Source organism: Scleropages formosus, chromosome 1, assembly GCF_900964775.1.
Source record: "Scleropages formosus chromosome 1, fSclFor1.1, whole genome shotgun sequence".
Lineage (NCBI taxonomy): Eukaryota > Metazoa > Chordata > Actinopteri > Osteoglossiformes > Osteoglossidae > Scleropages > Scleropages formosus.
The window spans coordinates 45,423,750-45,436,784 of NC_041806.1; the positions used below are offsets into that span (position 1 = coordinate 45,423,750).

Sequence of the window (13,035 nt, forward strand, 5' to 3'; positions counted from 1 at the left end):
AGAATTTAACACAGATGGGGGGGATGGAAGAATGGAGAGAGAAGGGAGAGACTGGGAAAGAGAAGGAGATGGGAAAGGGGTCACGTGCGGAAAGGGAGTGAGGGAGAGAATGAGCGGAAATTACGTCACCAACAGCGCTGTAAACTGTAGAGTGGAGCCATGGTAACAGAGCACTCGGCAGTGCAGTAACCAGCCAACCTGACGTATACACACACACACACACACACACACACACAGAGACGTTCATTCCAGAGCCAGGCTCGATGTAAGCCACCTGCGCGCGACATCTCCTGCTCTCCACAGAGAGAGAGAGAGAGAGAGATTGTGCGCGATGGATTAGTGGTGCGGAGCGCGAGTGAGGAGTGTGTGTGTGAGAGAGAGAGAGAGAGAGAGAGAGAGAGAGAGAGAGAGACGACAGCCGAAGAAGAGGACCCAGCCAGCCGCGGATGTGCTGAGGCTGTAGAACAGCAGCAGGACTCTTTCCCTGGCGGACGGACGGATGGATGGTGGCGCCGGACGGAATGAGCGCATCCTGATGGACTCGCTGGGATCCGTCCGGCTCGAGCGCCTCCCGCTCCACCCGCGCCGCCCGCTTCGCCGCGCCGCCACTCGCTACATCATCGCGCCGCGGGGGCAACGACGGCAATGAAACATTCGCGCGGCGACACAGCCTGCTGTTGCTGCTGCTGCTGCTGCTCTTGATTTTTTTTTTTTCTTTTTTTCTTTTTTCTTTGTTTTTATCTCCCCTTTTTTTGCAGAATAACAGGAAAACGCCAGCAACATCATCCGCAAACGGCGACATTCACAATAATAATAAGAATAATAATAATAATAATAATAGTAAGAGAGAAGACGCGTGAAGATGGCAAGCGGGGCCGGCTGGCAGCAGTACTACAGCCCGCTCGGAAACGCGTCCAGCGGATCGGGGAAGTACAACCCGGCCTCGTCCTCCTCATCCTCCACATCCACCTCCACCTCCACCTCCAACATGTCCTACCAGTCCGGCATCACCATGGAGTACACCCAGGACCTGCACCTCAAGATGAGCAAGAAGATAGCGCAGCTCACCAAGGTAACAGTCAGTGCCTTGACAGTGGACACATACTGGACACACACTGCTTAACTGTGTATGTGTAGTGGGGACACACTGATTACATGCTGGACACATACTGGACACACGCTGCTTTAACTGTGTATCTATAGTGGACACACACTGATTACATGCTGGACACATACTGGACACACACTGCTTTAGCTGTGTATGTGTAGTGGGGACACACTGATTACATGCTGGATACGTACTGGACACACACTGCTTTAGCTGTGTATGTGTAGTGGGGACACACTGATTACATGCTGGACACATACTGGACACACACTGCTTTAGCTGTGTATGTGTAGTGGGGACACACTGATTACATGCTGGACACATACTGGACACACACTGCTTTAGCTGTGTATGTGTAGTGGGGACACACTGATTACATGCTGGACACATACTGGACACACACTGCTTTAGCTGTGTATGTGTAGTGGGGACACACTGATTACATGCTGGACACATACTGGACACACACTGCTTACACACTGATCGTTTACTGGATACATAGTCTATACATGCTGGGCACACTTTTGCATTAACTGATACATTGTTGCATGAATACAGCAAGAAATGCCACTTTGATATAGTGTATAATACATCGTGGAGAAACATCGCTCTGTTGATAAATTGTTGGAGAATTCATGAACGCTGTACGTCGCTGCGTCGGGTTTACACGCAATATTTGGACACGGCAGTTTCATTTACTGTAGTAAGAATCGAGAAGAAACCCCTACAAAATCATCGTTGTCTCCGGTTAATGAACAAACATTTCTCCTAACCAGGCTCGGTTCTGTCGGTCAGGTTCTGTGGAAGGGACCCGGCACTGGATGACATCTCTTTCATCCACACCTGATTCTGTGAGGCTTAGAGAAACGACCAGGGAATAAAACTGACATGGGAATTATAGGAAAGCACACGAGTTTCTTCAAAACGTCCCTCCTCGGTCTTTGAGGCCTTATTTTGCCCTTTTTTTTGCCTCTCGGCCCCGGAGAATTGCATTGTTCATTTTATTCTATTCTACAGTCTCAGATGGAATGTCTTTATCTATAATAAATAAGCTGTTTTCAAAATCACTTGCTTTATTCAGTTGTCCCGTTATATTTGCTTTAACCCCCTTTGCATTATACACTGCTTGAATGCACATTATTCTGTATGTATATGCACTGGATTATTCCCCAGACTGTTACCCAACATGATTTTTGTTTCCATATGTATGGATAAATCCACACGATATACTATCGTGTTTAACTATATGGGTCGTTGCTGTTTCGGGTATTAAGGGGATGGTTCGTATTCAGTATGAGAGCAGAATACCCCTCACCCCAAACCCCCACCCAGAATGGGAGACCCACTGGATAACAACAAATCAAGTACATAAATAGGCCATTGAGTTACAGCAGTAGTCATTAGTGTGGTATTCTCCACTCGACCATCAGCAAATTAAGTATCATCTGTCATTACATTCAAACACATAAATATGGAAAAGGTCAGATGCCAAGAACTGAGGTTTTGGTGAGAATTTGAGTAGCAAACTGTTTAAATCATTTTCTTTTCCAGACAATCAGACATTTACACGTTAATCCATTGCTGTATTTTCTTTGGAAAGATGCTCAACAATTCCCATAATTATATTATATAGTTAATACTGACAGTATTTAGGTATTATTCTATTGCTCAACTTTATGCAGGTGGAACTGCTGGTGCTTAAAGTTAAATAGAGATTTTCCAGAGACTGACTGGAACTGTCTTAGTTCACAATGTGAACTGTGAAATTGGTCTTAAATTTATTTTATTTCCCATCATAATTATCTTGAAATTGCCTTCTGGAAATGAACTTAATGATGAATCGATAGATATGAAATGCTTCCGGTAAAGATCTTATAGGTTTAATATTTAATTTTATTAAAATAGGATCTGCAATCAACTGCTTAAATTTCCTCACATTAGAACCTAAAACGCCCTGCAGTGGAGTGGCGTCCTGTTCCGGGGTGGGGGGGATGGGGGGATGGGGGGACGCTGCATCATGCCCTACGCTTCTGGGATAGGTTCCGGGCCACGGCAACCCTACGTTGAACAAGTTGCTACCGATAATGACTGAACGAACCTCAAATGTCTGTGAAATCCTGGGTAGCACCAAAAATATGAGATTTACACACAGGCCCGGCTTAATATCGAGGACACAGACCCCGATCAGTTACGCATATGGTCCATGATCTGACAGCGAGACCTTTTCTCTTTTAGCTTCTAAGGCTGTAAATCACCCTGCAAAATAGACTGTCCCTGAAATGCTCATTATGAGTTTTTAATGTAACTTGAGTTACAGCTGTAAGCTGTGTGTATTTCAATTGCTTCCACGTTGCAGATTTTACTCATCGCAGCGATACGTCATTGAACCGTGACCTCCTGGTCATAAATTTGATGTTTTAATCATCAGAGCAGATCAGCGCAGAATCCGTCCGCGTGGAAAAGGGCTCCTGAAATTCTCCTCCAAGTGTTATAACTCAGTCCTGATTTTCCTTTTCATACCAATTAAATTTCTCCTGCTGAATCACCACCGGGAACAGCAGGGCTCTACATGGCGTTTTAAAATCATTAATATGTTTCTTACTTGCTCTAGAACAGTAATGCACTTGAGCGCTTTATGAATGCGTGGCTGGCAGGCTGTGTCGTCATGCCATTCGCTGCATTATAACTTAATTTACGTGTGCATTATATGAACGTCCTCTTAATATACGTGTATCGCTGCTGTTGCGATGAGATTATTTTGCTTTGTTTTCACTTTGGCCTTTGAATTGCAGATTTCTGTTTGCATATCTTAGGCAGTGATTCATTTCATTTAAAACACATTTAAAAGTCGTGAAGTTGTTTAAATGGGCTTCTTCTTGCGACAAATTCTTAGGTGCCTGTTGCATTCTATACTCTTACCGGGATGCTTTACCCAAAAAAAGGAGCGGAGTAAACTGCATTTGCCGCGATAAACGGGGAATTAACCGAGAGCCAATTAAAAGCATTTGGCCGCCGTTGGAAGACGTGAACTTTTGCGATCGAACTTGCAGTTTGACACTCGGCAGTCATCATTTCACAGCTGCGTCTGGCTAATGTCAAACTGTCAAAAGGCCCCGAGTGTAATGATGTCAGAAACGTGCGAGGGAACTTCTGTGCTGGTGAAAATGTGGCGATCAAGTATATTTCGGGATCGAACGAAGATACGGTGTTTTCGGATCAGATGAAGATGTAGCGACGTTACGCTGGAAGTACTGTATGTGACCGTCGCGGAGCTTAAGCGCTATTGAAATAAGCTCTTTTACGTGTTTTCTACTTGTGTCTTCTGTCCCCCCCCCCCCCCGCCTGTTAAACAATGACAGTTACTTTCAAGCTTCCCCGGATTTCGGAGGAGGAACAAGTGCGCCGAACGCTCACTTGTGCGACGTACCAGATGTCTTATTAAGCTAACCGAGGAACCGTTTCTAATCTTAAACTCAGTTGTACGACTTGAACTGTCACGCAGCCGCGGTCGCCCTTGTGAGTAATGAACACGACGGGCCCATCGCGGCAGACCCGTCGAGTCCGTCCACGCAACACTTTTTCATCGGGAGCCACTGCGGGCGGAGGCTTCGTGCAGAGAAAATAATTGCCTTTATTATACAGAGCCTTTCGTCCAACCATCTCAAGGAGTTTCATGGCGTTTTATTGCGAGAGATTTGCGCGCTGATGCGGTCCAAGCCTCGTCCCTGCACCCTGTTCTTACCATGCCGCACTTCCCTCTTATTTGTTGCGTTTCGAGTACTATGGGTGCATGTAAATTTCCCAAGGCTGTGCTTTTTTCACCGGTCATCTTCTTTGACCTTTGCTAGAGAGAGCTGTGGCTATTTCGGAGCATTTTGAGCTCTTCGCCCGTTACATTTTCCCAGGGTTCGCATGTTGAAGGTTAATATTGGAACAAAGAAACGTAGCAGGATTTCCCCAGTGGCAGAACCAGCAATGCGTTCGTGTGCGAGGGTTAGGGCTGCTGGCTCCTGTAGATCCATCCTACAGTTGATGTGTATATGTGTGTGTGTGTGTGTGTGTGTGTGTGTGTGTGTGTGTGTGACTGGGAGTTGCTGAACACACAGAAACTGGTGTTCCTTCGCCACGTAATAACGGTGAGGTTCAAGTCCGCCAGGGGATTTTATCCGAGCTCCTGCATGTCGTTCCCAGCAGCGAGATGGAAATGTGAGTTGAGATGGTGTGCGACAGTGTGACGGTGCGTGATGGTGAGCAATGGCGCGTGAAGATGCGTGCCCCGGGATTTTGCACTTCACCTCCGACACCGCCACGATATGAGGGCGCGGAGCTTTCTGCATAGTCGAGGTCCCGTGTACTGCTGGGAACCATGTAAATGACTGTAACGGTAATTAAAAAATGAAAAGCAAGGCAGGTGAGTAAAAGGGTTCATTCGCTCTGCGAACTCGTCCGATTAGGTGAATTCCAGCAGCGAGAGGGTCGCACTATCCTTATTTCCTGTGGCAGTATAATGGGTCCTGGACAAGAAATATCTCACTTACAATTAATTACAATACAAAATAAACTGTATTTTTATGCAGTAGAACCATAACACCAGCAATATTTGTAACATTACTATAATGTGTACTAAATATTATTTTACGTTTTGATTAAATGTTTTATTTTCAGGGGGCGTGGTTGCACGGTGGGTTCAGCCCATGCTGGCTGCGTGGCGGGTTTGGGGTTCGAGCCCCGCTTGGGGTGCCTTGCAATGGACTGGCGTCCCGTCCTGGGTGTGTCCCATCCCTCTTCGGCCTTGCGCCCTGTGTTGCCGGGTTAGACTCCGGTTCGCCGCAACCCGCTCAGGTCGAGCGGTTGTTGACGATGGATGGATGGATGGATGTTATATTTTCGTTCATTCATTGTCAATAACCACTTTTTCAATGAAGGACTTAGGACGTCCAGAGTCTATCCAGGAATTATAGGGTGTAAGGGAGGGTACACCCTAGATGGAGCCATTTTCATCATTTTGGTCACAGATGTTTATGATATAAAGAAACGAAGATGACTGCCTACTGTCTTTCAATCTGGAAAGCAGGCCGACTCTGTGCCATTAGAGGTGCTGCGCAGCGTTTCTCGCCAATAGTTCATCTCCACTCCTGCTCTAGTACCCTTGTGCTACGCACTTACCCTGAATTGCTCCCGTAAAAATTACCGTGCTATATGAATGGAGAAAATCATTGTAAGCTGCTTGGGGAAAAGTGTCAGCTAAATGAATAAATAAGAGAGATAGTGCTGAATCTGCTATTTGTGTGGAGATATTATATTTACCTTAATCAAGGTTTCTGATTGGCTGAGACCGTCAGCGTGACACAAAGTATATTCAGCGGTTGCTTTTGTTACGGAAGAAACATCATCTGTACGTTTGCCAAGCGAAAAACATTGTAGGCGGCGAACGAAGTATCAGCTGAGCAAAATGACCGCATAATCAGGCAAGAATACCACGGTACTGGACAGCAGTGATGTGAATAAGGGGTTTTTATTTTGTCAAGCCATTGTAGTGGTTTTTCGTTATCTGTGTGTGCTTTTCTTGTCCTCCAGGTACAGGTGTCACTGCAGTTTGCCGGATGAACCTAACGGCGGTTAGGGTTGAGTCCTACCGCGCAAACCACACCAGGTTCCATCCCATAATACAGAGCACTGAACACTCCCATGTGCCACCCTCACTCTGTGTGTCTGTGCTTCAATATTTGAATTTGTTTTATCATTTCTGAATCATTCATGACAATATCGAGTCGCAGGAGATAGCCCTTGGTGCCAGGTAACTTTATGAATATGATTTTAACAAGATTTGACCGGGTCTGGATATTGAAAACACGAAACGGATCCCCTGGAGCGGAGGCTCTCCGCACGCGGAGCTCCAAGGCTTCGAAAAAAATTAATTTTTCATCCTCTTTGCTTTGGGTTAGTCGCGTGTGCCGGATTGTTCGGACGGCAGCAGGAGCACGGGCGATGACGCGGAAACACGTGGAAAGGAACATTTTGAGCGGAGCGTCTAGAGGCCGGCAGCGTGACGGCAGGAGCTGCCCTCGAACCTCGGCGTCACCCCTTCTCCTGGAAAATGTGATATTAGCGTGATATTCCCCCGCAGATCGGCACAGTCGGAGAATAAAAGCGTAACGCAGACATGGCAAAGGTAGCTGCCTAGGAGAAAGCACGTTTTACAGTGTTTTTACCGCGTGATTTTGTCGGAAGCGGCTTTTCGTGACGCTTTAACTGCCCGTTTCTTCGGCAGTTTCCGTTTAAACGTAAAGCATAAAGCACCTTGTCGGCAGTTTCGAGCAACTGTTACTTCGCATCGCAGCCCATTAGTTTAAAGAGCAGGCCTTGCAAGCGAAGCTTTGCCCTTTCGGGCCCCGGCAACGACACTCCTTTAGGCCAGACACTTAATCTGAATTGCCTCCGTAAAAAAATAGCGCCATGCAAATGGCTACATTATATACAAGAAATAAATAAAAATGAAAAGGCTTTGCCAGTTGCCCTATATAAAACGTTCTGCCAAACACATAAATAACAATAAGGTAACTTTCAGCATCAGATTATGACTGTTATATTCTCACGTTTGATTTTACAAGTTTGTGTGTATCCCCCCCCACTGTCGAGCGTTGTGTTTACAGGCCACCTCTGAACCTTGATCAGCAGATTGAGTTCGCCGCTGTTCGGAAATTGCTGGAAGAGGCCCGCGTGAGTCATTCATCAGGCGCCGCTGCCAAAGTGCCTCCGCATCATCTTGATAAGATTCCGAGACTTGAGAGAAATTCTTATCAACTTTTCCCTCTTATTACCTGAAGGTCGCCACGCAATATTTTCTGATTGCAATTTGGGTCCTTCGTAGGAAATGGGTTCTAAAGGAACCCGCCTCCCGTTCCTGTTGTAAGAACGTTCGCTTTCCCGGACGGTATGGTGACCGGCAGCGTGCGTTCTAGCGCCGGCAGGTGGCGTAGCGGTCGGAGTCATCGACTCAACAATCGAGGACCCGGGTTCGAACACCAGGTCCATCTGCGGTACCCTGGATTCTGTACCCAGATACTTAACCTGGATGGAATCTTATATCACTAATGCACAGTTCATTTTTGACATCCGCGGTGGGAGCTGCCTGAACTTCATAGAGGCTCCATGAACACCTGATATTCTGCCTGGATTTAGCCTAAGCTTCGTATTTTATTTCCTGATGTGAATCACAGCACAATTTTTTGCTGGGTTAAATTTCTGAACCTCCTCTAGATGCAATATTATTTTTTTTGTCTCCCATTATGAAGCACAAATGCGGGGAGTACAGATCAAAGCTTTACTCCCATAGCAACGAGGTCCCTGTAATGTTGAACGATGTGGCGCACGCACACGGTTATGTATTTTTTTACCGAACGCCATCGTGCTGCAGCTCAGGCCACCTTTGCTGAACCACATGGCAAAAGTTGACTTTGCTTCTCCTGATACAGTTAATATCTACAGGGGTCAGTTCTAAGTTTTCGAGGCGCACAGGCATTATCATGTTAATTATATTATAAGCACTAATTGTACACTTAATTAAAATGTTTACCCATTCACCTGTAAAGCTAATTATTTAGGTGCCGGAACAGAAAATAAGAGGCAGTATTTGTAAAGCAGTGAAACGATGGCGTGCGTGTTTCGATATTGTAGGCGTGCCGGTGCGGTGGGCGCAGGAGCAGAGGATGCAGTGTGGAGCAGCAGCGAGCCGACGCCGAGCGCCTCGGTTTATCTCGCTCCGCTGTGAGTCCGCAGCCCATCCCCCCCCCTTCTCCCCACCCACCCGCTTCCACGCACCAATTTCCGCCGTGTTAATGTACTCCTGCACCTCTGAAATTGAAAAGGATCGTACCTTTTAACAGGTGAGCAACAGGAAAATAAGCAGCATGTCCAGATTTGTGGCTTCGGGGAGTCGTTGCTCGCGCTGGAGAAGTGCACCGGATGCAGTTTCCGGTACATTCTGGCAAGGGCTGCAGTTGTGAGGCCAGCAGGATGTTGTCTGTGGCAGAAGGGCAGGTGATGGGGGATCTTCACTATAGGAATACTGAGATTTCAGCAGGTTAAGATGATACCTCGGCTTCAACAAAACGTATTAAATTCAATCATATCACAAACATGCCTGTGATATGGAACATTACAAAATGGGAAGGAACTGAAGATGTATTAAGTGAGCAAATGTTATTGGACAAGAATACAAATATGATGAAACAGGATAAAAATATGACTTTTCAAATAAGACCCTACATAGAGATCCCTTCAGGCTAGATAAGTCAACAATAAACAGGAGTTATTTTTTGCATAATTTATCAAAGAGAAACAGTCATAGGGGGCAGTTAAGATTCTTATCGCTGTTTAAAAGCTAAGAATGGCATTAACTTTGTTAGGGCATTTAATTCAGATTTTCTTGATACCGTCTCTCATTTCATTTAGGTACCAACGTATCCCACACCCATCCTCTTAAAACAGCGGTTGTCCCACTTTCCTTTGGATTCCTGCCATTGCGGCCGCTCACGTTTTTGCACAAATTTACTCTATCGGATCTGATCCCAGCTGATGCCGAAGTTGCTTCGCCGACAGTACCAAACCCCAGTGTTTACAAAAAAACGAAAATCCCTGTAATGGCTCAGTTTTTGCATGCGGTGAAACCATTTTGGACCCACCTATTCTAATTTGGAGGGATTTGGAGTTCATTTAGAGGGATTATCAGTAAATCTCCAGATTTTTAGTGTCCTATCAGTTGTTGATATTATGCAATTACCCAGTTAGCGTTGCAATTCCCACAAAACCCCTATTTTATGGAAGCAGGAGGGAAATTTCAGGGCTGAAAACTCTATTAAGGTTGATGAGGTGGGGGCGGGGGGTCGTCGGGGATCCCACAAGGTGAAGAGGGACGGAGCGAAACGATGGCGCGTCATCATCTCCATGGACACGGCAGCGTGTCACGGTCTCCATGGACACAATCTCTGCCGCTTCTGATTGAAAGTCCATGAAAGGACTGTGCAATATGATGTAATTTGCTGGAAAAAAGACACATCTGTTTCCATGCCTACTGAAAGGCTTCGTTTCAGTCGGCGCTCAAGAATACGTGCGGTCTGCTAACACACGGACTGACCTCACAAACTTTCACGAAGTGAGGAAAATGTACATTGTTTTCTTTACCTTTATTGCTTTGAGTGACCCCTTTCTTAAAGGCCGCAGTACCAGACTGCGCCGGACCGATACCTACCCTGCTCCTTCGATTACAGTGTGACACCTCTAATCGCTAGGCCACCTGCTGGCGCTTAGCATGAACCGTATGCCACTAACCCTGCCACCGTTACGTATCGCGCGCTGTCTCTGTGAGGCGTCATCCCGAACAGGGAGACTAGTTTATCTCCGCATTTCTGGTCCTTTGTTTCTTCTCCGAGGGGCTTTGGATGCATGTGTGTTCCGTGCATTTTTTATCAATATTTAAAGAGCGAAATTCTCTTTAAGGTGTGATCTCCAAAATAGTGCCGGACAGTGTTTATTACGCTCGCTTTGTATAGCTGTGGGCCCAGGAAATTGTTATTAATAAGGCCTCCTTGCAATTTGTTATGGTTAGAATGAGTAATTATTAAGGTAATTAAAATATGCTCTGCCTGTTAGCTGTAACTGCTGCAATGGATTTCATTAAAGGGCCCCATGCAAGAAATTGCAGAAAATGTCTTCTTACAAGCTTTTTTCGAGCTACTGTTGCTGCTGGAGTTTCACGTTTTGTTTACAGGCCTGAAATGTAGATTTATAACGATAAGGTCGTTGCTTGACCCGCGGAATAAGAGATGGCAACCGCGGTAACAGCGCGGCACGCCGCGATTGCCATTTCGCTCGGATACACTTCTGCCGGTTATTTTTTTCGTTTTCTCCTTTCCTTCTTGCGTTTGTTCAAATCTCCGTCAGTCACGTAGATTGCTTCGCACAGGGTTTCGCTTCGAATTAATTTCTTGAATTACGTTCGTCCTGATCTTCGCGCCGTATTTCCGGAAAGGAATAAAATCTCTCCGAAGGAACGCGGCCTTCGGAAGTAACCGTAGGCGCGGCCCTCGTTCGCCTCGTAGTCGCGGTCCTCTTTACGTGTAACGCGGGGCTCGGGCCGTCTTGGCAGCTGCGGGAATCCGTGCGCGCTTTCGTTCTTGATGAACGGCTGTTCGGCCCAATCGGCCATTGATTAGGGCTCGGAATGCCTCTGTGGTGTTTAAATAGAATCAGTCATGGTTTGTTTCCCTCTATTTGTGGATGCTCCCTCTGAAACGCTGAACTGGCGTCGAGAGAGGAAGATAAAGCAAGAGCGAACGGAATAATATCTGGGGGTGGCGCGCGAGCCGGAGCCGAGGTGCAGAAGCCACGTGTCGGGTTGGCGGCGTTGGTCAGCGCGCACAAATCCATACTGCTGCGCGTTGTAATACCCTGCGCGCCGTTTTTTGCCGTCCGCCACGTTGCGATTGATTTCATTGGCTCAGCAGATGCTTCTGTCCAAAGGGATTTACAGCTTGCAATTTTACACTTTCCCTACTTATACGGGGGATATTTTATTGAAGAAATCCAGGGTAAGTACTTTACTTAAGCGTATGAGACCAGTTTCCCTGCTGGCATCGAACCTGCAGCCTTTCGGTTGCATCTTCAGGTCGTGAACCACTTTGTGACCTGCTGTTGTGATGTGATTCTACCGATGATGAACTTGGGAGGCAGAAAATACGTTCGCATTAACTGTACCTCCACACCAAGTGTACGGTTCCCTTTCAGGGCACGGTGCATTCTACCGTACACATTTAATACATCTTGCTCGTTCCCTGGAAAGACGCGTCCTGATCTCACGCACGTGCTCGTGCATCGTATTACACCGAGTTTTCATACATTGCACTTTCGCGTGGAAGAGGAGGCGAGAGAGAGAGCATTATCGTGTGAAACAAGATAGCATAAATAAATCAATACCACTCCTGCCGCTGTTGAGCGTTTTGTCGGCTGCGTCCTTACAGCTGGGGGTGCAGGAGGCAAGCCGGCAACAGCCCGCCCACGGCTACGGGCGTGGGAGGGTATCAAGGCTGCTTTTACTGACTTGGGTCCAGGGGGTATTGACACGGCTGATCACAACCCGGGTGGGGGAGTGGGTATTAGAGAGCTGATCCCCACCCGCATGGGTGTTCTGGGAGGAGCAGCATTGAGACCGTTGATCCCGACCCAGCTGGGGTGTTTGAGAACGCTGATCCCAACACTGGGCCAGATATCAAACCGTCGCAGCTCACCGGATCACGGTGCAATCCCGGGTTAAGGTCCTCCTGTGCCAAAGCTGTGTCGAGATCATGGCAGGGATCCTGTGAAGGATTTGTCTCCCTGTACTGATAGAAAGTTCTTTTTGAAAACACCTTTTTGTACTGTGAACCAAGTATTTTTTTTTTTTTTTTCTGCACAATGGAGATTTGCTGTTTCTCTCCTCTTTTGCCGTCAAAATCAAAGACAGTTGAACCCATCTCTTGTGCCCAGTGTCATATGCTCCGGGAAGGTGCTCTCTAGGTGCGGACCGGCTGCTGCTCCCACCACGCAACACATGTGACAACCCTCCTCTCTGACCACTTGCCACGGTGGCTGCAAAAGCATCTCAATTAATCGGAGGCCCAGGTGACCTAGCCCGAGCACCCCGTATCAAGCAGCGCGCCGCTACGGCGTGTCAACTCAGACTGCCTTCTTGTAAATCTGTGGAGCGACACATTGTTCTGCACACAGGTCTGAGATGCCCTAATGTAGCCCCGGTTTACCTATCCCTACGTGACTCGACAGTGACACAACACCCCAAGCAACCTCTGTCTGTCCCCGCTCGAGGAGAAAAAGGATTCTGGTGACTTTCTGAGATATTTACCCTGCTACTCACAACCTCCGCTTCTGGCTAT

General features: G+C 47.0%; 1 protein-coding gene across 3 annotated transcripts in view; it reads left to right on the top strand.

The window, feature by feature from the left end:
• Positions 1–787: 787 nt before the first annotated feature.
• The window catches only part of fam184ab (family with sequence similarity 184 member Ab), a 73,369-nt gene continuing 61,121 nt past the window's right edge, over positions 788–13,035 (top strand). For all 3 annotated transcript variants that reach the window (XM_018742540.2, XM_018742542.2, XM_018742541.2), the window contains exon 1: positions 788–1,072. In XM_018742540.2, the coding sequence (XP_018598056.2) occupies positions 863–1,072 (210 nt within the window). In that variant the 5' untranslated portion in view covers positions 788–862. The remainder of the gene's footprint in view (positions 1,073–13,035) is intronic.